Source organism: Ranitomeya variabilis, chromosome 1, assembly GCF_051348905.1.
Source record: "Ranitomeya variabilis isolate aRanVar5 chromosome 1, aRanVar5.hap1, whole genome shotgun sequence".
NCBI classification, from domain to species: domain Eukaryota; kingdom Metazoa; phylum Chordata; class Amphibia; order Anura; family Dendrobatidae; genus Ranitomeya; species Ranitomeya variabilis.
In genome coordinates, this window is record NC_135232.1 from 739,055,353 (window position 1) to 739,081,627 (window position 26,275).

At 41.7% G+C, this 26,275-nt stretch overlaps 1 protein-coding gene across 6 annotated transcripts in view; it reads right to left on the bottom strand.

Annotated features, from left to right (window-relative positions):
- Positions 1-26,275, bottom strand: part of TRAF3 (TNF receptor associated factor 3) — a 160,327-nt gene that overhangs the window by 13,341 nt on the left and 120,711 nt on the right. For all 6 annotated transcript variants that reach the window (XM_077269003.1, XM_077269035.1, XM_077268994.1 and 3 more), the window contains exons 4-9: positions 19,033-19,137; positions 16,550-16,717; positions 13,285-13,365; positions 12,936-13,010; positions 10,398-10,490; positions 8,106-8,246 (exon numbers count right to left, since the gene is read on the bottom strand). In XM_077269003.1, coding sequence (XP_077125118.1) covers positions 8,106-8,246; positions 10,398-10,490; positions 12,936-13,010; positions 13,285-13,365; positions 16,550-16,717; positions 19,033-19,137 — 663 coding nt within the window. The remainder of the gene's footprint in view (positions 1-8,105; positions 8,247-10,397; positions 10,491-12,935; positions 13,011-13,284; positions 13,366-16,549; positions 16,718-19,032; positions 19,138-26,275) is intronic.

The following is a 26,275-nucleotide window of genomic DNA, read 5'->3' on the forward strand; positions in this document are numbered from 1 at the left end:
ACATTGGCCCAAGCATCCCTCAAAGACAACGCTTCTTAGCTAAACCTAAAACGGGTACATTTCCCTGTTTACACTGTGCCCAGTGTAACAATATCCAAAGAGGCAATACTTTCCATCACCCCAGGTCTGGTAAAATCTTCCATATCAAAGATTTTTTCATGTGCGATTCCTCCTTCGTAGTGTATATGATAAAATGCCCATGCGGTCTCCTTTACATCGGTGAAACTACGCAGCCCGTCAGAAACAGGATCTCTAAGCATAAGTCCACAATCCGGTGCAATAATCTGCTATTACCAATCCCTAATCATTTTCAGTCCCATGGGCACTCGGTATCACAGCTTAGGTACCAAGTTATTGATTCAGTTCCACCTCCTAGGAGAGGTGGCGACAGGGTTACTCTTTTAAAAAAACGGGAAGCATTTTGGATCCATACATTGGAAACTCTCTCTCCCAAGGGTCTAAATAAGGACTATGACCTGATGGCATTTTTATAATTGATTTAGAATGCTTTTCTGTTCATATACTAATACTTTTTCTTTATCCCTCCAGAGTCGCCTTTATTGACCCACGGTCACCGCTGAGCACTGAATAGAAACCTGCATGTTTAGCATCTCTTCACCTCACCTATGGGTCTAATATGAACCGGTCTGCATCACCTCCCTATCTGATAAGTGCACCTGGTCATTGTGTACCTAATCCTGTTTTACTTTTCCTTCACATCTTCCAGTTTTCTCGTTTCTTGTGTCATATCCCACTTCCATAGTCAGGTAACCCCATTATGTCCACCAAATAGCTATTCTTTCCGTTATTATAAATCTCACAGTGTACACATGCCCGTTTCACGCTCCCAATTCAGTACTGATAGAGCCCCATCACTCTCTATGAGTGGAACGCATAGAACTCTCGGCGGTGGAACGCATTGAGTGACATTTCTATACTCGCGTCACTTCCGCACATGCGCAGTGCAGTCCGGCCCGCGTCACTATGTGTGGTACGCATAGATCTCTCGGCGATGGAACGCAATGAGTAACATCCCCATGCACATGTCACTTCCGCACATGCGCAGTGCAGTCCGGCCCGCGTCATGAAACCGGAACTGCACTCCGGCTGGATCCCACACACTACTTGGCATAAATAAGTCCACTTCCTCGTGTCCTCTCTACAGCGGTGGATACCGCGGCACCACAGGACACAGGTATGCATTACCCGGCTTCCACACATGCCATGTTAGTGCCAGCACGCACTGCCCCTTTGTATATATGTGCATCTATGTGCGCTATGCTCTAACCCCTGCCAATATACTTCTATATATAGGCTTTGTCCCTACCTTAAGTGGAAACCCTCGTTCCATAACTACATCTATGCTACTGGTAAGACTACACCATCGCTTTCTCACGATCCTGCCTCACTTACAGGCGTTCAAATACCACCATTATTTTTTCCTCACAGGCTTCCATAGCCGTTTTCCTTACCACATATTCCTCTGTACGGTATGTTTCTAACAATGACTAAATATGTTGCATTATGCCATGATTAGTGACAGCTTCCCATAGTGAATTCACCCTTGTCTGTAATTTAGCCACTATGAATATTTTCTGTGGTATTCGCTTGTATATACTTTTGTTTTCACGCATTGGGATCAATAAATTCTTTTCAGTTTCTCACCGCAAAGTTGAGTGCTGGGTTTTGTTGAATTGATTACAGACATTACTGGCACTGTCCCCATTGGCGAGAACATACAAAACTTCTTGTAGATGTCCTTGGTGGGATTTCATCCCAGGACCTACAAGGCTACAGTGTTAACCAATGAGCCACTGTGCTGCCCATTACAAACCTCTTCTGCAGTCATTTGTGGAGAATAAGGATAATATGGTAATGATTAGGAGACAACATGATGGTTTATGTATAGTGAACCAATGAAGGACCATAGTTAATGCTTTAAGTGGTTGTCCGGCAGTAAAATATAGATGACTTATCCTATGGACAGGTCATCAATATCAAACTGATGTGTGTCTGCACTCATCTGCTCTGGTGGTGGCCTGATCCAAACATTGTTTGGAGTGGTAACAGCTACATACATAAGATGGTGACCACTCTCAGGTCTTTCAGCTTAGCCTTTCGTCAAATTAATCTAATATATAAAGCTGAATGTGTGTATGTATGTGTGTGTGTATGTATGTCCGGGATTGGCATCTGAACCGTCGCAGCTACAGCCACTAAATTTTGCACAGTCACACGTCTGGACCCCGAGAGCGTCATAGGCTATGTTGCGAGGTGAAATTTTAACCCCGCGCTTTCCAATTCACCAAACAATTTTGCCCCTATCTACATAATGGGGAAAAAGTGAAAGGAAAAGTGTTGGAGGCGTCGCAGCTACAGGCACAAAATGTTGCACAGTCACACGTCTGGACCCTGAGAGCGTCAAAGCTATGTTGTGAGGTGAAATTTTAACCCCGCGCTTTCCAATTCACCAAACAATTTTGCCCCTATCTACATAATGGGGAAAAAATGAAAGGAAAAGTGTTGGAGGAAAATTAACAGCTGCCAGATGTGAACAAGGGGGACTTAAAGAATGACAGCGATGGCGCCAAAGAGTATATACTGTACAGTTGCTAAGGTGGGGCCCCGACATGGGATAATCACCACACCACCACAGGGATATGAACACACACACAAAATGCTCCACACACTACCACGTGCTCGAACACATATACCACCCTCAGCGCACATTTCACCACACATACACCAACCTCGCCACATAAAAGTCGAAACACAAAAGTCGCCGCTCATAACTCGCCACGCGCAAAACTCTCCACATGCAAAACTCGCCGCACGTGCAAAACTCACCTCATGGAAAACTCGCCACACGCAAAACTTGCACACGCGGAAAAATTGCCACATGCACAAAAGTTGCAACACATGCAAAAGTTGCCTCACACAAAACTTGCACATACTCAAAAGGCACCACACATAAAACTCGCCACGCGCAAAACTCGCCATGCGCAAAACTTGCTGCACACAACTTGCTACACTAACCTGTCACATGCAACTCGACACACAAAAAGTTGCTACACGCATGTCGCCACACAAAACTCATCTCACAAAAGTCGCTACATGCATGTCGCCACACGCAACTCAACACACACAACTTGACACACGAAACTCGCCCTAAAACACACACAAGTCTGGTATTATCCTTCAAAAATAAAAATCTGATTAATAAGCAGACAAACTACAACAGCAACAAATGTACCATATAGGAAATACGGCAGCTGTCAGTCACATGACCAGTCTATTATGTGTATGTGTGAGCTAATAAATACTGCCAGGGGGTGGGCTTACTGTTGGCTGGGGATTTATCAGGCTGCCAATTTAGCTTACAAATACTGAGGTAAAAATACTGACCAAATAACGTGTGAACGAGGTCTAATACAGGAGGAGATGACATACAGATATATACTATATACAGGAGGAGATGACACACAGGTATATACTATATACAGGAGGAGATGACACACAGATATATACAGGAGAGATGACACACAGGTATATACTATATAGAGGAGGAGATGACATACAGGTACATACTACATACAAGAGGAGATGACATACAGGTATATACTATATACAGGAGGAGATGACACACAGGTATATACTATATACAGGAGCAGATTACCTACAGGTATATAGTATATACAGGAGGAGATGACAAACAGGTATATGCTATGTATAGGAGAAGATGACATACAGGTATATACTATATACAGGAGGAGATGACACACAGGTATATACTATATACAGGAGGAGATTACATACAGGTATATACTATATACAGGGGAGATGACACACAGAAGGTATATACTATATACAGGGGAGATGACATACAGGTATATACTATATACAGGAGATGACATACAGGTGTATACTATATATAAGGGAGATGACAAACATGTATATACTGAGGTGAAAATGAGAGGTGTGAGGTGAAAATGAAAAGGTGTGAGTGCAAAATGAGAGGAGTGAGGGAAAATAGTGGAGTGATCGGAAAATGACAGATGTGAGGTCGAAATGACAAGTGTTAGGGGGGAATGAGAGGAGTGAGGGGGAAAATAAGAGGAGTGAGGGGGAAAATGAGACGTGTGAGGGAGAAAATGAGAGATGTGAGGGGGAAAATGAAAGATGTGATGGGGAAAATGAGAGGCGTGATGGGAAAATAAGAGAAGTGAGGTGCTATAACTAACCAGATATTTACTATGCCCAGGCAACGCCGGGCTCTTCAGCTAGTTAGATATAAACTGCTGTACTCAAAAGTGACCATTAAACAATATATGAAACCACGATGTTCTTGCTGTCCTCTAGTCACTAGTGGAGCAGATAACAGCTGATGGGTGGGGAAACTTGATGTCAAAAACACATCAATCTGATTTTGATGACTTATCCTTTGGTTAGATCAATAAGTTGTTACTGAAAACCCATTTAATTTACATAATAGGTGCACCTCAAGGAAAAAAAATACATATTTCACAAGCCTTTCTCACTATGTAATAAAGTTCTGAGTGTTCTGACTTTTCCCTGATGTAAGAAGTAAGGGGAAGGAAGAATTCAACATGCCTGGTATTTTGTTCCAGCAGAAAATAAGCCCTTTCCAGAGGAGCCTTATGGGCACTCAACTTACCACCCTCCCCACTGAAAATGTATGCATGCTGGACTGGGCAGAGCATGTTTGTGTATGAAGGAGTTGGGAGGAAATGCTTTGCGCTGGAGTTAAATTTGTCTGACAGCTATCTTAAATATTTTTGAACCTTATATAATTAAAAAGAAGTTATTATTGTCCAGGGGTGGACATATCATATCACTGGTGCAACCTGTGAAGCCGCACACAGGCTCAAGAGGTAAGGGGGTCACATTCACCTCTAAAACATGTGGAATTGTGCATTATGATGAGCTCTTGGACTGCAAAAGGGCCTATATACTGTTCTTGCACAGGGGAACTGTCTGTGTCCACCAGTGTTACTGTCTGCCCAGATCCGTGTTTGTGTGGGTTCCTCTAGATCAGTGTTCCCCAACTCCGGTCCTCAAGAGCCACCAACAGGTCATGTTTTCAGGATTTCCTTAGTATTGCACAGGTGATGCAATTATCACCTGTGCAATACTAAGGAGATACTGAAAACATGACCTGTTGGTGGCTCTTGAGGACCGGAGTTGGGGAACACTGCTCTAGATTGTGAGCCCCAATGGGGACAGCGATGATAAGGTCTAGTGAGTAAGATAAATACAATAAATATTGGATGGGCATGTTTTCCTGGATGACTTAGAACCCGGTCCATTTTCGCTTATTTCCTACCCTGTTCCTCTAAGGCCCAGTCCCTTTAGGGTTTCCTACCATTTCCCTGTAGCTTTACTGGCCCTGTCCCCTTAGGAAGGGCTGTCCCTTTAGGGTGTACAGCCATGGCACAATGTCCTCTTAGTATGTTTGCCCTTTCCCACCCCTATAAGGCTCCCTGTGCCCTTTAGGTTTCAGGATGCCCTGTCCTGTCCTTTTTCGGATTTTCTTCTTGTGTCCTCTGAGGCCTTCTGTCCTCTACCTTTAGCCATCCTTCCCAGACCCGTTAGGGTGTCCTGCATTGTCTCTGTAAGGCCCTTCTCTGTCCATTTTACACTCTGCCTCACACATTTTAAGCCTCGTTGCTTTATCTCCTCTTTCCTTGACTCTTTAGGTTGCGGCCCTGCCACTGTAGGGTATTCTGTCCTGTTTCTCCAAACTCCTATCCTGCCCTTTTAATATCCTGTGGCTTTATGGTGGCTGCAGTTTCACTTTACGGTCCTGGCGTCATAAAGGAGTTTTCCCACCAGTGACATTTATGAGCCATTTATAGGGTAGGTGGTAAATGTATGATCGCTGGACGCGCCATACATCCTGCGCATAGGCAATAAATGTCATGAGTGGGAAAAACCCTTCTAAGGTCCAGTCCTGCAAATACAACTAAAGGAGAACTTCAGATAAAACCCCCAAAAACTTAACAATGACCGGTTTTAAGGTCTACTGAGAAGAGATCAAAGGGATCTGAAAAATTAGCAAGACTTACTTATTTTGTAATTTCTCTGAATAGAAAGAGTGTCATCTCATCTGTTCTCACAATGAACGGACCAATGCTAGGAAGAGCCAGTGGGATCTTGTAGGGAACAACACAAGTGAAACGTAAATCCAGAAGTGACTGGTCAGGTTTCATTGCTGCTAATGAGCAGCCTATTGACCCCAATGTCATCATCCTGGCACAGACAGAAAGCCCATAAGGAGAACAGACTCCTAGAAGAAGCACAGTTTATGTGGACAACTATTAAGCTGGTTCACAGCTGGTTTAGGGGGTGGCAAACTGATCATCTGCCCTGGTCCCCATGGTCTTGGGGTCCTCAGAGAATGGAAACCCTCTAACACAATGTACAGAGCAGGAACAGCTCAGCTCCATCGTCGTATGTACTGCAGCTCTATTAACGTCAATAGGAGCTGAGCTGCAGTACCAAGAACGACCACTACACGGTGCACAGAGCTGAGCTGCAGTACCAAGAACGACCACTACACGGTGCACAGAGCTGAGCTGCAGTACCAAGAACGACCACTACACGGTGCACAGAGCTGAGCTGCAGTACCAAGAACGACCACTACACGGTGCACAGAGCTGAGCTGCAGTACCAAGAACGACCACTACACTGTGCACAGAGCTGAGCTGCAGTACCAAGAACGACCACTACACGGTGCACAGAGCTGAGCTCCAGTGCCAAGAATGACCACTACATGGTGCACAGAGCTGAGCTCCAGTGCCAAGAATGACCACTACATGGTGCACAGAGCTGAGCTGCATTACCAAGAACGGCCACTACACGGTGCACAGAGCTGAGCTCCAGTGCCAAGAATGACCACTACATGGTGCACAGAGCTGAGCTGCAGTACCAAGAACGGCCGCTACATGCTGCACAGAGCTGAGTTGCAGTACCAAGAATGACCACTACATGGTGCACAGAGCTGAGCTGCATTACCAAGAATGACCACTACATGGTGCACAGAGCTGAGCTGCATTACCAAGAATGACCACTACATGGTGCACAGAGCTGAGCTGCATTACCAAGAACGGCCACTACATGCTGCACAGAGCAGAGTTGCAGTACCAAGAAGGGCCACTACATGCTGCACAGAGCTGAGCTGCAGTACCAAAAAGGGCCACTACATGTGGCACAGAGCTGAGGTACCAAGATTGGCCACTATATGCTGCACAGAGCTGAGCTGCAGTACCAAGAACGGCCACTACATGCTGCACAGAGCTGAGTTGCAGTACCAAGAAGGGCCACTACATGCTGCACAGAGCTGAGCTGCAGTACCAAAAAGTGTCACTACATGCGGCACAGAGCTGAGGTACCAAGATCGGCCACTACATGCTGCACAGAGCTGAGCTGCAGTACCAAAAAGGGTCACTACATGCGGCACAGAGCTGAGGTACCAAGATCGGCCACTACATGCTGCACAGAGCTGAGCTGCAGTACCAAAAAGGGTCACTACATGCGGCACAGAGCTGAGGTACCAAGATCGGCCACTACATGCTGCACAGAGCTGAGCTGCAGTACCAAGAACAGGCACTACATAGTGCACAGAGCTGAGCTGCAGTACCAAGAATGACCACTACATGCTGCACAGAGCTCAGCTGCAGTACCAAGAACAGGCACTACATGGTGCAGAGTTGCAGTACCAGGAACGACCATTACACGGTGCAGAGAGCTGAGCTGCAGTACCAAAAGCTACATGCTGCACAGAGCTGAACTGCAGTACCAAGAACGGCCACTAAATGTCGGCCGAGCCCCTGTGCTACTGAGCACCGACGTACCTGCTGCACCAGCCTGGGATAGGAGTCAGATATTCACCAGACCACTGAATACTTCCTATGACTCCACTCCACCACCGCTGCTGACCCCCCACCTACCAGTAACGTGAATTCGGACTGTAAGACGGACCCCCATTTGAAGCATTAATTTTTTTCAAATTTTCCTGCTGAAAATTTATCTTAGTCTTATAGTCCGAAAAATACAGTAAAAAAATGTTGCAATTTGATAGATACCTGTAACTGGTGAATTTTTGCTTCATTGTTCCTTAGGAGCTCTTTATGCCTTTCGATCTCTACTTCAAAGGTGCACATCTGGTTGTGTAACAACTGGATACTTTTATTCTTATCGGAGGTTTCGTTTTGTAATTTTGACACCTGGTTAAACAAATAAATAAATAATATAATTAACAGTCAGTGTTATAGTCTGTTTGGTTATGATAATCATTAGCGAATGCTGGAATAAAAAATAAGAATATTTCGGAAGAGCAGATTTGCTCTCCTCCGCACACCGCTGTCTGATTAATATTTTTGTCATGATCCATACAAAAAAAATTATGAGAGGGCTAACACTGCTCTTGGACAGCAAAAATTAAAAATTAAATCAAAAGTTAACTGTATGTATTTTTGGATAAAAGTTATTTTTGCAGTTGACTTTCATGAAATATTTTCAACCATTTGCTTCTACATCCTCTATGTATCAATATACATAACAGACTGCAGAATGATGTGTGATTCTAGCCTCTGCTCTCCTAAACACTGTGACCGCATCAAAGTTAAAGGGGCTGTGCTTACAAGATAGTTCCCTATCTGCAGAGAGAACTCACTGATTCACAGGTGACTCATTCTGCAGCCTATGTACAGTGATACATAGAAGCTGTATAAACCAGATTTCAATGTTAAAAAAAATACATGGATTTATGTTTAAAAAAAAGCTTTAAAACCCATTGAAAACATCAGAAGAGTAAGAACATTTTCTTTTAGTAACATTATTATTCAAAAGGTTTCTTAACCTTATGCTACAATCACAAAACAGAAAAAAAAGCAACTTTTTAATATAACCCCACTTTAATTCAGCACTGTTTAATAGCTCTGTGAACATTGGCATCAGTGTAAACAATGGCGGTTTTCATTCTGTCCACAGACCCACAAACATGTATATTATTTCATTTCATTTTTACTTAAAAGGGTTTTACAATAAGGAAAAGAAAAACAATAATATAAAAGTTAAAAGGAGAAAATATCCCCACTGGAGCAAGGACGCAATTCGTTATTGAATGTTTGGCTTATACAAATAGAGAATAGGGCTGTGGTCAGGCGGGCAAATCCTGGGATTTCCAAGTGATTCACAAATGTCAAGTAAAAGGAAGCAAACCCAATAAAAAAAACAAAAAAATCAACAAAGAAAAAGAAATAACCCTCAGCATTATGATTACTTTTCTGTTTATTTAACCGGTGAGAAAAAAAATAAAAGAATCATGCACACAATTATGTGTTCTGTTTTCTTTTAATAATTTCTGTGTTTTTGTTTACTTTTGGATACATTGAAAGCATTTTAACATTTTTATTCGAGGCTTATTGGAAAAGGCAAAAAATACATATACGGTATATATACACTCACCGGCCACTTTATTAGGTACACCATGCTAGTAACGGGTTGGACCCCCTTTTGCCTTCAGAACTGCCTCAATTCTTCGTGGCATAGATTCAACAAGGTGCTGGAAGCATTCCTCAGAGATTTTGGTCCATATTGACATGATGGCATCACACAGTTGCCGCAGATTTGTCGGCTGCACATCCCAAAGATGCTCCATACAAGGCAGGATGGATCCATGCTTTCATGTTGTTTACGCCAAATTCTGACCCTACCATCCGAATGTCGCAGCAGAAATCGAGACTCATCAGACCAAGCAACGTTTTTCCAATCTTCTACTGTCCAATTTCGATGAGCTTGTACAAATTGTAGCCTCAGTTTCCTGTTCTTAGCTGAAAGGAGTGGTACCCGGTGTGGTCTTCTGCTGCTGTAGCCCATCTGCCTCAAAGTTCGACGCACTGTGCGTTCAGAGATGCTCTTAGGCCTACCTTGGTTGTAACGGGTGGCGATTTGAGTCACTGTTGCCTTTCTATCAGCTCGAACCAGTCTGCCCATTCTCCTCTGACCTCTGGCATCAACAAGGCATTTCCGCCCACAGAACTGCCGCTCACTGGATTTTTTTTCTTTTTCGGACCATTCTCAGTAAACCCTAGAGATGGTTGTGCGTGAAAATCCCAGTAGATCAGCAGTTTCTGAAATACTCAGACCAGCCCTTCTGGCACCAACAACCATGCCACGTTCAAAGGCACTCAAATCACCTTTCTTCCCCATACTGATGCTCGGTTTGAACTGCAGGAGATTGTCTTGACCATGTCTACATGCCTAAATGCACTGAGTTGCCGCCATGTGATTGGCTGATTAGAAATTAAGTGTTAACAAGAAGTTGGACAGGTGTACCTAATAAAGTGGCCAGTGAGTGTATATATATATATTACCTTGGTTTCTAAAAAACTGCTCCATTCTTTCATTAAATTTACATGCTGAACAGCAGAACTGGCTTCATGTGCTTTAATCTGCTGGTTTGTTCCCTGAAAGCAGAAAAGAAGTACAGTAATTAGATTTCTGTCCATATAGTCAGAATTATAGAAGTTATATTCTTGTACATGGGAGCAGTATTATAGTAGTTATATTCTTGTACATGGGAGCAGTATTATAGTAGTTATATTCTTGTACATAGGGAGCAGTATGATAATAGTTATATTCTTGTACATAGGGGCAATATTATAGTAGTTATATTCTTGTACATAGGGGCAGTAATATTGTAGTTATATTCTTGTACATAGGAGCAGTATTATAGTAGTTATATTCTTGTACATAGGGGACAGTATTATAGTAGTTATATTCTTGTACATGGGCGCAGTATTATAGTACTTATATTCTTGTACATGGGGGCAGTATTATAGTAGTTATATTCTTGTACATAGGAGCAGTATTATAGTAGTTATATTCTTGTACATAGGGAGCAGTATGATAATAGTTATATTCTTGTACATAGGGGCAATATTATAGTAGTTATATTCTTGTACATAGGGGCAGTAAAATAGTAGTTATATTCTTGTACATAGGAGCAGTATTATAGTAGTTATATTCTTGTACATAGGGGACAGTATTATAGTAGTTATATTCTTGTACATAGGGGCAGTATTATAGTAGTTATATTCCTGTACATAGGGGGCAGTATTATAGTAGATATATTCCTGTACATAGGAGCAGTGTTATAGTAGTTATATTCTTGTACATAGGAGCAGTATTATAGTAGTTATATTCTTGTATATAGTGAGCAGTATTATAGTAGTTATATTCTTGTACATAGGGGGCAGTATTATAATAGTTATATTTTTGTACATAGGGAGTAGTATTATAGTAGTTATATTCTTGTACATAGGGGGCAGTATTATAGTAGTTATATTCTTGTACATAGGGGGCAGTATTATAGTAGTTATATTCTTGTACATAGGGGGCATTATTATAGTAGCTATATTCTTGTACATAGGGGGCAGTATTATAGTAGTTATATTCTTGTACATAGGAGCATTATTATAGTAGTTATATTCTTGTATATAGTGAGCAGTATTATAGTTGCTATACTCTTGTATAAAGGAGCAGTATTATAATAGTTATATTCTTGTACATAGGAGCAGTATTATAATAGTTATATTCGTGTACATAGGGGGCAGTATTATAGTAGTTATATTCTTGTACATAGGGGGCAGTATTATAGTAGTTATATTCTTGTACATAGGGGGCATTATTATAGTAGCTATATTCTTGTACATAGGGGGCAGTATTATAGTAGTTATATTCTTGTACATAGGAGCATTATTATAGTAGTTATATTCTTGTATATAGTGAGCAGTATTATAGTTGCTATACTCTTGTATAAAGGAGCAGTATTATAATAGTTATATTCTTGTACATAGGAGCAGTATTATAATAGTTATATTCGTGTACATAGGGGGCAGTATTATAGTAGTTATATTCTTGTACATGGGGAGCAGTATTATAGTAGTTATATTCTTGTATATAGGGAGCAGTATTATAGTAGATATATTCTTGTATATAGGGGCAGTGTTATAATAGTTATATTCTTGTACATAGGGGCAATATTATAGTAGTTATACTCTTGTACATAGGGGACAGTATTATAGTAGTTATATTCTTGTACATAGGAGCAGTGTTATAGTAGTTATATTCTTGTATATAGTGAGCAGTATTATAGTTGCTATACTCTTGTATATAGGAACAGAATTATATTAGTTATATTCTTGTACATAGGAGCAGTATTATAACAGTTATATTCTTGTGTATTAGGGAGCAGTATTATAATATTTATATTCTTGTACATAGGAACAATATTATAGTAGTTATATTCTTGTACATAGGGGACAGTATTATAATAGTTATATTCTTGTACATAGGGGACAGTATTATAGTAGTAATATTCTTGTACGTATGGGTCAGTATTATAGTAGTTATATTCTTGTGCATAGGAGCAGTATTATAGTAGCTATATTCTTATACATAGGGGTCAGTATTATAGTAGTTATATTCTTGTACATAGGGAGCAGTATTATAGTAGCTATATTCTTATACATAGAGGCAGTATTATAGTAGTTATATTCTTGTACATAGGGGCAGTATTACAGTAGTTATATTCTTGTACATAGGGGCAGTATTTTAGTAGTTATATTCTTGTACATAGGGGGCAGTATTATAGTGGTTATATTCCTGTACATAGGGGCAGTATTATAGTAGTTATATTCTTGTACATCGGGGCAGTATAGTAAAGTTTCTGCTTGTTGAAAATGACCAGAAGCGAAGCAGCCAATCACTTACATATATTTATCTATATTCCTGAAACACCACAAAATTTGTACATTATATTTTTCATGGTATTTTATTCAAGTATCAGATTAGGAATTTTCTGGTGTTACACTTAGTCCTATAATATAAGGGATCAGAAAAATACTGACCTTAAAACTGCAGCCATAGCGTTTAAAACCACAGGTACTTGGGGCATTCACACATTCTGATAAATGAGAATTGAGCTGCAGAGGGAGAAAATAAGAAATTAAATTAGCTAACAAAATTAAAATAAATAAAAAAAATACAACACTATGAACCAAATGTCACAAATTACAGAGCATCCTACATTCCCTTAATGTATATATAATTTTTTGTACATTGCATGGATTATCTCTACATTTGGTGAAGCAATACAGAGAGTTGTCTTATTATCTGCTACAATGGCTCAGGGATCGGTCATCAAGCGAGTGCACGACATGAGACCAAAGATGACTTGCAACTTAGCAATTCACCTACCTCACTTCTCAATAAACTTTTTACACTGCATTTATGAGGGCAGGACACCACCACTGAAGGGCAATCCATGTCTTCATGCTTCTGCAAAAGACAAGAAGTAGCAAAGTTATCACAACTGCATAAAACAGATGAAAATGTTGTACTCAGGTGGCTAATTAAGGTATTAAATTTTTTACATATATTACATTTGTTATATATAAAAGATATAGTTTTGTAACTTTTTTTAATATAAAATAAAAACATATTTATATATAAAATAAGATTATATATATATATATATATATATATATATATATATATATATATATATATATATATATATATCTCCGGCAAAAATTAAGAGACCACTACACAATGTTCGGTTTATCTAATTTTTCTTTTTATAGGCATATTTTTGAGTAACATGTAAATTGTTCTTTTATACTGAAAACTTCTGACAACTTCTCATGTCTCCCCTTTTCCTCATAGGTTGTAAGCTTGCGAGCAGGGCCCTCATTCCTACTGGTATCTGTTTTGAACTGTGATTTCTGTTATGCTGTTATGTCTATTGTCTGTACAAGTCCCCTCTATAAGTTGTAAAGCGCTGCGGAATATGTTGGCGCTATATAAATAAAAATTATTATTATTATTATTATTATTATTAACTTCTCCGAAGCTCCAAGCAATAATATTTTGTATTTTTTTTCTGAAAAAGAAAAATGGTCAAAATGAAAAAAAAACAACAGTGCTTTCAGACCTTAAATAATGCAAAGAAAACAAGTTCATAATCATTTAGAAACAACAATACTAATGTTTTAACTCAGGAAGAAATCAGTATTTTGTGGAATAACCATGATTTTTAATCACAGCTGTCATGCGTCTTGGCATGCTTCCCACCAGTCTTTCACACTGCTCCTGGCGCAAAAATGTAAGCAGTTCTTCTTTGTTTGATGGCTTGTGACTATCCATCATGCTCTTGATTACATTCCAGAGGTTTTCTATGGGGTTCAGGTCTGGAGATTGGGCTGCCCATGACAGGGTTTTGATGTGGTGCTCTCTTAATTTTTGCCAGAGCCGTATGTATATGTAGACATATGTATATGTAGACATATGTATATGTAGATATATATATATATATATATATATATATATATATATATATATATATATATAATTATTATTATTTATTTATATAGCACCATTAGTTCCATGGTGCTGTACATGAGAAAGGGGTTACATACAGAGTTACAGATATAGTTTACAGTAAACACGTTTACAGTGACAGACTGGTACAGAGGGGAGAGGACCCTGTCCTTGCGGACTTACATTCTATGTATATATACTGTATATACTTGAGTATAAGCCGAGATTTTCAGCCCATTTTTTGGGGCTGAAAGTGCCCCTCTCGGCTTATACTCGAGTCATTGTCCCAGGGGGTCGGTGGGGGAGTGGCAGCTGTCAAATCATACTTACCTGCTCCCGGCGCGTCTCTGCTTGTTCCTGCTTCTTCGGCGCCCGCAGCTTCTTCCTGTGTTCAGCGGTCACGTGGTACCGCTCATTAAAGTAATGAATATGGATGCATATTCATTACTTTAATGAGTGCTAAGATGTGACCGCTGAACACAGGAAGAAGCTGCGAGCGAGAAGCTGCCAGGGACCGCACCGGGAGCAGGTGAGTATAATGGGGACTGGAGGGTGAGTATTGTGCAATATTCACCTGTCTGCATTCCACCGCTGGGCGCCACTGTCTTCTGCGTCCTCTGTGACGTTCAGGTCAGAGGGCGCGATCAGTGTGCGTGTCCGCCCTCTGCCTGAACAGTCACTGCGGAGGACGCAGAAGACACAGCGGTGCCCAGCGGTGGAACAAGGACAGGTGAATATTTCAAGTGCCGGGGGCCTGCTCAGGACAAGAGGTGGGTATATGATTTTTTTTTTTTATTGCAGAAGCCAGCTATGGGGCAAATGTCTCTATGGAGCATCTTATGGGGCCATAATCAACCTATGCAGCATTGTATGGGGCACATTATCTATGGAGCATCTTATGGGGCCATAATTAATCTGTGCAGCATTGTATGGGGCACATTATCTATGGAACATCTTATGGGGCCATAATCAATCTATGCAGCATTGTATGGGGCACATTATCTATGGAGCATCTTATGGGGCCATAATTAATCTATGCAGCATTGTATGGGGCACATTATCTATGGAGCATCTTATGGGGCCATAATCAATCTATGCAGCGTTGTATGGGGCACATTATCTATGGAGCATCTTATGGGGCCATAATCAACCTATGCAGCATTGTATGGGGCATATTTTCTATGAAGCATCTTATGGGGCCCATCATAAACTTTATGGAGCATTTTATGGGGCATATTTTATTATGGAGCATCTTATGGGGCCATCATGAATTGTATGGAGCATTATATGGGGCTCCTGATTCAATATGGATATTCAAAAGCATGTAACCTACTGATGTCTCAATTAATTTTACTTTTATTGGTATCTATTTTTATTTTTTAAATGTACTAGTAGCTGCTGCATTTCCCACCCTAGGCTTATACTCGAGTCATTAAAGGGAACCTGTTACCCCCAAAATCGAAGGTGAGCTAAGCCCACCGGCATTAGGGGCTTATCTACAGCATTCTGTAATGCTGTAGATAAGCCCCCGATGTAACCTGAAAGATGAGAAAAAGAGGTTAGATTATACTCACCCAGGGGCGGTCCGATCCGGGGCCTCCCATCTTCTTATGATGAGGTCCTCTTCTTGTCTTCACGCTGCGGCTCTGATGTACGTAGTCTGCCCTGTTGAGGGCAGAGCAAAGTACTGCAGTGCGCAGGCACCGGGCCTCTCTGATCTTTCCCAGCACCTGTGCACTGCAGTACTTTGCTCTGCCCTCAACAGGGCAGACAAAGTACGCATGCGCCGGAGCCGCAGCGAGAAGACAAGAAGAGGACGTCATCGTAAGAAGATGGGAGACGCTAGACCGGACCGCAACACCCATCGGACCGGACCGCAGCAGGACCGCCCCTGGGTGAGTATAATAAAACCTCTTTTTCTCATCTTTCAGGATACATCGGGGGCTTATCTACAGCATTACAGAATGCTGTAGATAAGCCCCTGATGCCGGTGGGCTTAGCTCACCTTCGATTTTGGGGGTGACAGGTTCCCTTTAAGTTTTCCCAGTTTTTTGTGGCAAATTAGGGGTCTCGGCTCATACTCGGGTCGGCTTATACTCGAGTATATACGGTATATATATACGGCTTCACGTTACAGCCTTACCTGCATTTCTACCAGTGGGACTTGGTTCTTGCAGTACTGGCAAGGCGTCTCTCTGTACTTGCATGTCTTCTCTATGTGGTCACTCAGATCCTTGCGAATAACCTTTTCCTTGCAGTCCGCACGAGGACAAGAAAGTTCTTCGAACTGACAATCACTTTTTAAATGTAACTAAAGAAACAAAAGAAAACAGCGAGTATTATTATAAACCTGCCACCATGACGGACCCTCCCTGTGGCATACAGTGTGCCAACTGTCTAAATATTATTTTGAAAACATTTGAACTTAATACATTAAGGGTATTTCTGTCTCCTTGCGAACTCTGATGCCAGCTCTTGAGAATAAAGGAGGAGATGTGAACTATGCCAGCTGCTCGGAGTTTGAATCATGGGTGTAAATACTGTCAAAAAGCCTTATAAAGGGCAGCTGGTATTACGAAGCGGACCATCCACTGACTCCATCTTTCCTAAATGGTGATAGGAAAAGGCCAACTTGTGACACAGAAGATTTTGTAGAACTACAAATTCGTACATGCTTTGGCAGCAGCTACTTGGCATTAGGTGCTCAGAAGGTCTTCGTGTTGTGTCCTAAGTTTGTGCTAAATCTGCTGCTAATAACCACAGGTGCATTTAGGTATGGTGCTGGTGGAGCTGCTTCATTGCTACCTTACATTAAAAATTCTAACTATATGGAGGCAACTGTCACATCTGTAAGTATAGAAGCCACAATTCTTGGAAGCTAAAGTGAATCTGACACTAGGGAAAGACAGATAACGTTGCTGAAAGGTTTAGGATGTCGTCGTTCTCGCTTAGTGTTTCACTGATTACATTCTCATTCCTTTCTTTATTTTTTAAATAGTCAGAAGATCGCAGTCTACAGAGATGAATGAAAATTATATGGTGGTGTCTGACCGTATATGACCTTGTGAGAGGGAGGGAAGAAAGTGAGATAATGAGGGAGGGAAGGAAGGAAGGAAGGGACGAAGGGAGGGGAGGAAGGGACGAAGGGAGGGAAGGGATGAAGGGAAGGGACGAAGGAGGCACGATAGGACGAAGGAGGGATGAAGGAGGGACGAAGGGAGGGAAGGAAGGGACGAAGGGAGGGAAGGAAGGGACGAAGGGAGGGAAGGAAGGGATGAAGAAGCGATGATGGGACGAAAGAGGGATGAAGAATGGACGAAAGAGGGATGAAGAATGGACGAAGGAAGGAAGGAGGGATGAAGGAAGGGAGGAAGGGGGTATGAAGGAAGGAAGGAGGTATGAAGAAAGGAAGGTGGGATGAAGGGAGGAACGAAGGGAGGAGGGAGGGACTAAGGGAGGGAGAGAGAGATGGACGAAGGGAGGGACAAAGGGAGGGACAAAGGGAGGAAGGGAGGGACGAAGGAAGGGGAAATAAAAGGGTAGAAAAGAGATAGATGGAAAGATGGAAGGTAAAGAAAAGAATATGAAAAATAGGGGACAAAAAAATGAGGAAGTGGGAAAAGAAAAATAAAAAAGAAAGAAGGAAGAAAAGATAGACAAAAAAGGAAAGCGCAAAGGAGGACGGAAGAAGGACAAAAGAAAGAAGGACAAAAGAAAGAAGGACGAAAGAAAGAAGCACAGAAAGACGACAAAAGAAGAACAGAAGGAAGAACAGAAGGACGAAAGAGAGAAGTATAGAAGGACGTAAGAAAGAAGGACAGTAGGACGAAAGAAGGACGGAAGAAAAAAGTACGGAAGGATGGAAGAAAGAAGTACAGAGGAAAGAAGGACGAAAGAAAGGAAGGCAGAGCAGAAGGACTGAAGAAAAAAAGATTGAAGTACAGAAGGAGAGAAGGATGGTAAAAAGTTAGGTACAGAGAAAAGAAAGAAGGATGGAAGAAAAGAGATAAAAGAATGGAGAGAAAGAAAAAGGAAGGAAGGGAAAGAATAAAAAAGAACCAGCAAAAAATGGACACCCACTGGTAATAGTGGTAATTTAACCCTCTATCCAACCACAAAAATTCACAGGAATATAAAGCCTAACTTTTTTTTAGAGGATAAAGAAAAATGTCTATGTACACAAACAGACAATACATGAGTACAGTATGATATTGCCCATCTCACCAAATCCATGCAATTATAACGTGCCATCTAATAAGAACAACAGGAGTCATGAGTGGAGAAAACCAAGCTACATCCCCTGTCGTGCCCTGTGTAATAGCTCACACCCTAACAAGGGCAGTACCCAAGTGTGGTCCTATCACATATAAAGATCCCCATGTCACCTTCAAAAGAAAATAAAAACCAGAAAGACTTAAGATGGCCAGAAATGAAAAATGAATGAAGGACAGAGAGAAAAGAAAGGAAGAAGTATTATAGGACATTGATCTGGTCGTGCTCTGTATCGGGCAGCATGCAAACCTGTTGTTGAGTTTCCAAAAAAAAATGGATTTCCATGCACTTTGTACTGTGCTCGGTAATTACAGGGCAGTAATATTTAAAGCAAAGCTTTGATTTCCAGCTTACCAATAAAGTGCCTAGTGATATTTGCTCCTTGCAGCCTCGGCTCTCATTCCTGCAGTACATCTGAAGCCCGAGCACCTCTCTCCGACAACAGTTATCCTTAAACACCTGAAAATCAAGAGATTATTTTATTGCTCGTAGGATTCATTTTTTTGGGACACTTTGCATAATCCGGAACTGTGAAGCTTATCTTCTTGGCATTAACAAGCTTATCACCATAGGATGCCAACTTCAGCTTATCCCTCAGCCCACCTCAAAATAATTCACTTACAAAACATTAAGATTAGTACTTTTACCATGCTACTCCCATCTTTATTCCCACTGCCCTCTGGCACACCCTGTGCTCCCAATTATATGGTCAAACAGACAGCCATGCCCAAGCAGGGATACGGTGGCACAATGTAAGGGAAGCTTGGACCTCCCAGATTATAGAAAATCTGACATTTCGGTGGTCTTTGTATATAATACCCAGAGAAAGCTTGGGGCTTCAATATCATAAAGTATTTGCTCGCAGGATCTCATCACACTTCCATGGATACATCTAACCTCAGACATTCTTATAAAACATGTCTTTCAGCACATGTTATACGATCTTAACCTTAAAATACGCAAGAAAAAAGAAGAAGATATCCTTTATAGATGCTAAAGTTACAATTACGTACAACCTAACATTCCAGACAGGAAAAAATATCCTTTACACAAGTGTTATCAAACATATTGAAGATCCATGTAAGTTATCCCATACAATCTGATTAATAATAATATATAACTTCAACAATTTGACCTAACCATTACAACGGACACGTGACCACATAGCAATGCCTCCGATTTGGAGAGTCCTCTCTGACACACTACATATTATTGCTCTATTGTTTCTTTGTAAAACAGATCTCCGAGGAGCAGCCATCATCATTGCTCTGCCTTGGAAAAAGAAATAGGAACATCTTTTAAGGATTCACATTGGGTCAAACGGTTTTATCTTGTGTCAATTGATGGTGGCCCGATTCTAACGCATCGGGTATTCTAGAATATGCATGTCCACGTAGTATATTGCCCAGTCACGTAGTATTTTGCCCAGTCACGTAGTATAATGCTCCATGCAGTTATGGCCCCATAGATGCCCCATATAATGCTCCATGCAGTTATGGCCCCATAGATGCTCCATATAATGCTCCATGCAGTTATGGCCCATAGATGTCCCATATAATGCTCCATGCAGTTATGGCCCCATAGATGCCCCATATAATGCTCCATGCAGTTATGGCCCATAGATGTCCCATATAATGCTCCATGCAGTTATGGCCCCATAGATGCCCCATATAATGCTCCATGCAGTTCATTATGGCCCCATAGATGTCCCATATAATGCTCCACGCAGTTAATTATGGCCCCACAGATGCCCCATATAATGCTCCATGCAGTTCATTATGGCCCCATAGATGCCCCATATAATGCTCCATGCAGTTATGGCCCGATAGATGCCCCATATAATGCTCCATGCAGTTATGGCCCCATAGATGCCCCATATAATGCTCCATGCAGTTCTTTATGGCCCCATAGACGCTCCATACAGCATTGTGCCACATGTAAATGCTGCTGCTGCTGCAATAAAAATAAAAAAATCACATACTCACCTCTCGTCGCTGCTCCTCAGCGTCCCGTCTCTCCGCACTGACTGTTCAGGCAGAGGGTGGCACGTACACTAATTCGTCATCGCGCCCTCTGACCTGCACAGTCACTGCAAGAGGATGGGAAGACAGAGCGGCGCCCGGCGGATGGAACGAATATGAAATACTCACCTGCTCCTGGCGCTCCTGACGCTGTCCCTGCCTGTCCCATGGTACCGTAGCTTCTTCGCGCCTGCGCAAGAAGGACCTGCCATGACGTAACGGTCACATGACCGTGACGTCATGCCAGGTCCTTCTCACGCAGGGCCTGGATGACGTCGTGTTCACATGACCATGACGTCATGGCAGGTCCTTCGCGCATACCATCCTTGCCACCGAAACCTGCCGGCGGAACGTGAGTATATAATGATTTTTTATTTTTTTTTATTATTTTTAAACATTAGATGTTTTTACTATTGACGCTGCATAGGCAGCATGAATAGTAAAAACTTGGTCACACAGGGTTAATAGCGGCGGTAACGGAGTGAGTTACCCGCGGCATAACGCGGTCCGTTACCTCCGACATTAACCCTGTGTGACCGGTGACTGGAGGGGAGTATGGAGCGGGTGCCGGGCACTGACTGCAGGGGAGTAGGGAGGGACTAATCGGACTGTGGCAGTCGCTGATTGGTCGCGGCAGCCGTGACAGGCAGCAGGCGAGACCAATCAGCGACTTGGATTCCATGACAGACTGAGGTCGCGACCAATGAATATCCGTGACAGACAGACAGACAGAAAGACGGAAGTGACCCTTAGACAATTATATAGTAGATAACTAGATGTCTGTAGATCCTAGAGTCTGCAGGGAGTATGAGGGGATGATTTCCTACAGATGGTGCAGTTGTCCGCCAATACATAAAGTTTTAGACACAGGTGCGTGCCCTGACGTGGATAAATATTTTAAGCGCCTCTAAACCGTTCACCTTTTTTTATTTCAACTACTTTTCCTAAATATTACTGGCTTTCTACCTCATACCGGAAGCAAACTATAGGATTTTTACAGGATGAAGAAGGTGAAGTGGTCAAAAATGATGTTGAGAAGCAAAACTTTTAAATTTCTATTTTGCATCTGTGTTCTCTAAGAAATCAATTATAACATCAACTGATCTTCACGGCGTCATCAAAGGAATAAAATAATCCACTCTACCCATAATCAGTGAGATGGTGAGGGAACACTGAGCTAATTTAGATGAATTTACATCTCCTGGTCCAGATGAATTTCATTCTAAGGTACTGAAAGAGTTAGCAGAGGAAAATGCAGAACCACTACCCAGAATCTTTGAAAAAATTCTGGAGAACAGCAGAAGTCCCAGAAGCTGGGAGAAGGGAAAATGTTGTCCCTATCTTCAAAAAAGCTAGGAAGATGGAGCCGGGAAGTTACAGGCCAGTGAGCCTTACTTCTATACCAGGAAAGATCTTTGAAAAAAATATTGAACAGCATGTATGAAAGTACTTGGATAAGTATACAGTAATTAACCAGAGCCAGCATGGGTTTGTAGCAAACAAGTCATGCCACACTAATCTAATTTCCTTCTATGATGGAATCACTAACTGAGTGGATCAGGGAAATGCGGTAGATATAGTATATCTCGACTTCAGCAAAGCATTTTATAAAACTATCTCATACTATCCTTATTGAAAAAGTGACCAAGTATGGAATTGACAAGGCTACAGTTAGGTAGATTCATAACTGGCTCAGTGATCATACTCAAAGAGTGGTAATAAATAGCTGCACATCCAATTGGAAGAGTGTTTTAACTGGGGTACCACAAGGGTCTGCCTGGCCCCAGTGTTATTCAACATTTTTATAAATTATCTAGATAAGGGAACTGAAGATGATGCAAAGTTGGAGGGATAGCTAACACTAGAGAAGACAGAGAAAGGATTCAGAAGGATCTAGATAAGCTTGGGCAGCAACTAATAGAATGGTATTTAATGGAGAAATACAACATTCTACATCTGGGCAAGAAAAAAGAAAATTCCATCTATAGAATGGGAGGAATAGAACTAAGCAATAGCACGTGTGAAAAAGACTTGGGTATACTAATAGATCACATTCTGCACAACAACAACAACAACTGTCAACAGTGTGATGCAGCAGCAAAAAAGCCAATCACCGTTCTAGAAAATATTAAGAGAAGGATAGAGTCTAGATCACATGAGGTAATTATCCCCCTCTACTCCTCCTTTGTCAGGCCTCATATGGAATACTGTGCCCAGTTCTGGACACCATATTTTAACAAAGACATTGAAAACCTGGAGTAAGCTCTGAGAAGAGCGACCAGGCTGGTGACCGGACTGCAAAGTATGTCTTATGAGGAATGGTTAAAGGATCTGGAAATGTTTAGCTTGCAAAAAAGAAGGCTAAGAGGAGATTTAACAGCTGTCTACAAATATCTGATGGATGTCACAGTATAGAAGGGGTCATCATTATTCTCATTTGCACATGGAAACACGAAAAGCAATGGGATGAAATGGAAAGGGAGAAGATACAGATTAGATATTAGATTAAACTTTTTGACAGGGTGATCAGTGAGTGGAACAGGTGGCCACGAGAGGTGGCGAGTTCTCCTTCAATGGAAGTCTTCAACTAGAGGCTGGACAGACATCTGTCTGAGATGGTTTAGTGAATCCTGCTTTGAGCAGGGGGTTGGACACGAGGACCCTGGAGGTCCCTTCCAACTGTACCATTCTATGATTCAAACAACATCTTTCTGCACCACACGAAGAGCCAAAATTCACCAGAATGGTTTCCTAATAATTTCTCAATAGCATAGAAGAACTGGTGGTCCCCAGCTGTTTCTACAGTGGTGATAAAGAATACATTCCTGTAACTACTGCTGCCAATCACTGGTCTACACATATAGCCGCTAGGGCAAATGATTGCTGCAGTGTTTACATGGATTAACGGCACTTTATTGCACCACGAAAACAAATACAAAATAGAATGTTGAGAACCTCTGGAGCGGTATTTCTGGAGCAGCAAAGGATTTAATTAAAGCCACCAACAAAATACTCAACAGCCATTAAAGTAAGCTGTAATTAGAAGTATAGCTACATGACAAATGCCATGGGAGGTCTAATCTTAGTGGGACTTTCAAGTTTCTTTTGCTCATGAATAACCCTTTGCTTTTTGTTTTTGTAGTCACCACCCATGGGAAGAAGGTTGTCACCACCAATACTAACAGAGAAGCAGATGCTGAAACCTCCATCTGTGCCAACGCAGGTAAACGTCAACTATGCTACCAAGATGTGAATCTCTGGAAGCTGTGCTGCCTTCATCAGCAAAACTTTGCTTGCTGCATACAATTGCCCTTTTTGTTCTTGAAATCTCCCAACAAATTGAGTTTCCAGTACTCTGTTGAAAAGCTGGAGGGTCATCTGCCCTGGGTGACACCAATAAACCATTATGCTTCGCCTTAAGGTACAAAGTTATGGCAGGGAACTGAGTTTTTGGTTGAAGGAAAGCCTAGATACAGTCCAACCTTTCTAAGAGTTCCAGCTACAGAATCCTTCCTGGAAGGTCTGAAAAAGCAATTCTGGATACAACACAAGAAGGCACTCCTTTGTTATGGGAATCCTTTGTTAGGCGTTAGAACGCACAAATCTTTTCTACAGAACAGTCATACGTCAAATATCTTTACATGAAGTCATAGAGCCAGGGCGAAATCCAGACGCACATATCAGTCAACAGCTTTGTACTCTCTGTCTGAAGGCTTCCCGTTGTTCAGAAAGCCTATAGATAGATCTACCTAACTCCAAGGAGTTAAGGTCAGATTTCGACAGAAATATCCTGTGGATACGCATCCTGTTTCTTTTGCTTGGGACTTTCCAAACCTTCTCAACCCAAGCTTATTCATACAAACAATGCAGAAAACGTGAACTCTGCCTTCATAATTGCCGACACTTCACAATACACTATATATTTGTTTTCTCAGTTATCTACATCTTGTTACTGAAGGGCAGTTCCTTAAAATGATGGATCACGCAAAGGATGATTCATCGGTTCTCACAGTTTTGTCTGTATTTGAATGCTTGCAGTCTATTTCCTCCTAAATCCACTGCTCAATTCTGGGAAGGTGACATTAACCTGCACGGGAGGTCTTCAATGAAAGCGGAAAACTGAGCATTTCTCATCGGTTGAACGTTCAACTCAGTGTTAAGTTATTGCTCCTGACTTCATAACATGTGTGATTGGATAAGCTGAGTGCGCATATATTTTCAATGGGAAAAAGAGAGTAAGCCTTATCCAAATACCTCTGGTGGTTCTGATCTACCTTGAGATAAGTTTTGGGCTTGCTGAAGTTCTACATAACTGATCCTTTCTTCACATGACTTATGCCAAATGAATGTTGATCAAACATTGCATGGTCAGAAGGTTGGCAATTACTGCCGGACTCGGTGGGTTTGAGTGACACAATGGAAGTCTTCAAACAGAGACTGGACAGATACCTGTCTGGGATGATTTAGTGACTCCTGCTTTGATAAGGGGGTTGGACCAGATGACACAGGAGGTCTCTTCCAACTCTAACATTCTATGATTCTAAGTCTGATATGTATGGCCACCTTAAGGCCTAAATCATTGACAGGTCGGCAGTCATATCCAAGTCCTCTACCCAGGCTTCCACTTTCAAGTCTTTATAGATTTTCCTGCGCAGTCCACCCTCTTAGATTTCCTAGGTATTTCCCTACTCATCATTTACTGGAAAGTCTTCCTCTTTTTCCGTTCTGAGCCCTTGCCAACATCTCTGTTCCTTCTTTCTCTTTCACACCCCTATTTTCCTCATTAAGAGTTTAACGGGATGTGATCTTGACCCCCATTGAGTTAAAAAATGTTAAGAGCCACATCATGAGGTGATGAGCCCAATTCTTTAAAGGGGTTTTCCAAGGAGACAAATGATGTATGTCAGCATAATAATGGTCACTATGATCTAGATGAGAAAAAAAACAAGGGAAAAATTCCAGCGCGTCCATCCAATTAAATAAAATAAAGCTGTTTTGATTTCATTGGATGGACGTGACAGAATTTTTCCCTTTTTTTTTCTGGTCACTCACCGTGCTTCACCGGTTGGATTCGGCACCTTTCCTCGAAGATTTCAGTGCATCCTACTTATGTAACAACCTTGGTGGGCGCCAAACCTTCATTTTTACTCTATCATGATACAGATGCTCTACTAAACACGTCCAATACAATCCTCAGCCATATGGAAAGCTGCCTCCCCGTTCCAATTGTGCGTACTCGTAACTAATCACACGACCAGAGTAACATTCCCAGCCGCTGGCAATCACACGACCACTGGAGCCCTGAGGGGATGTGCAAGATGCCGTTTTCGGGCAAGGAGCTGGCTTAGCTGTATACCCAAGTACAACAACAGCCCCAATTTGCATCTTAGCAATACACAAAGAGTCTAAGAAGAAGGACGTGGCAAACGGAAACAATGCTGGGACTTGCAGTTTTTCAGTTAATATGTGAACATCCATTTTGGGCAAACAGACCACAATATGTTATGAGGCCCTACTCATCTTTTACATGAACAGAGTCTGATGTTTATTGGCATTTATGTGACTTCATGTGTTTG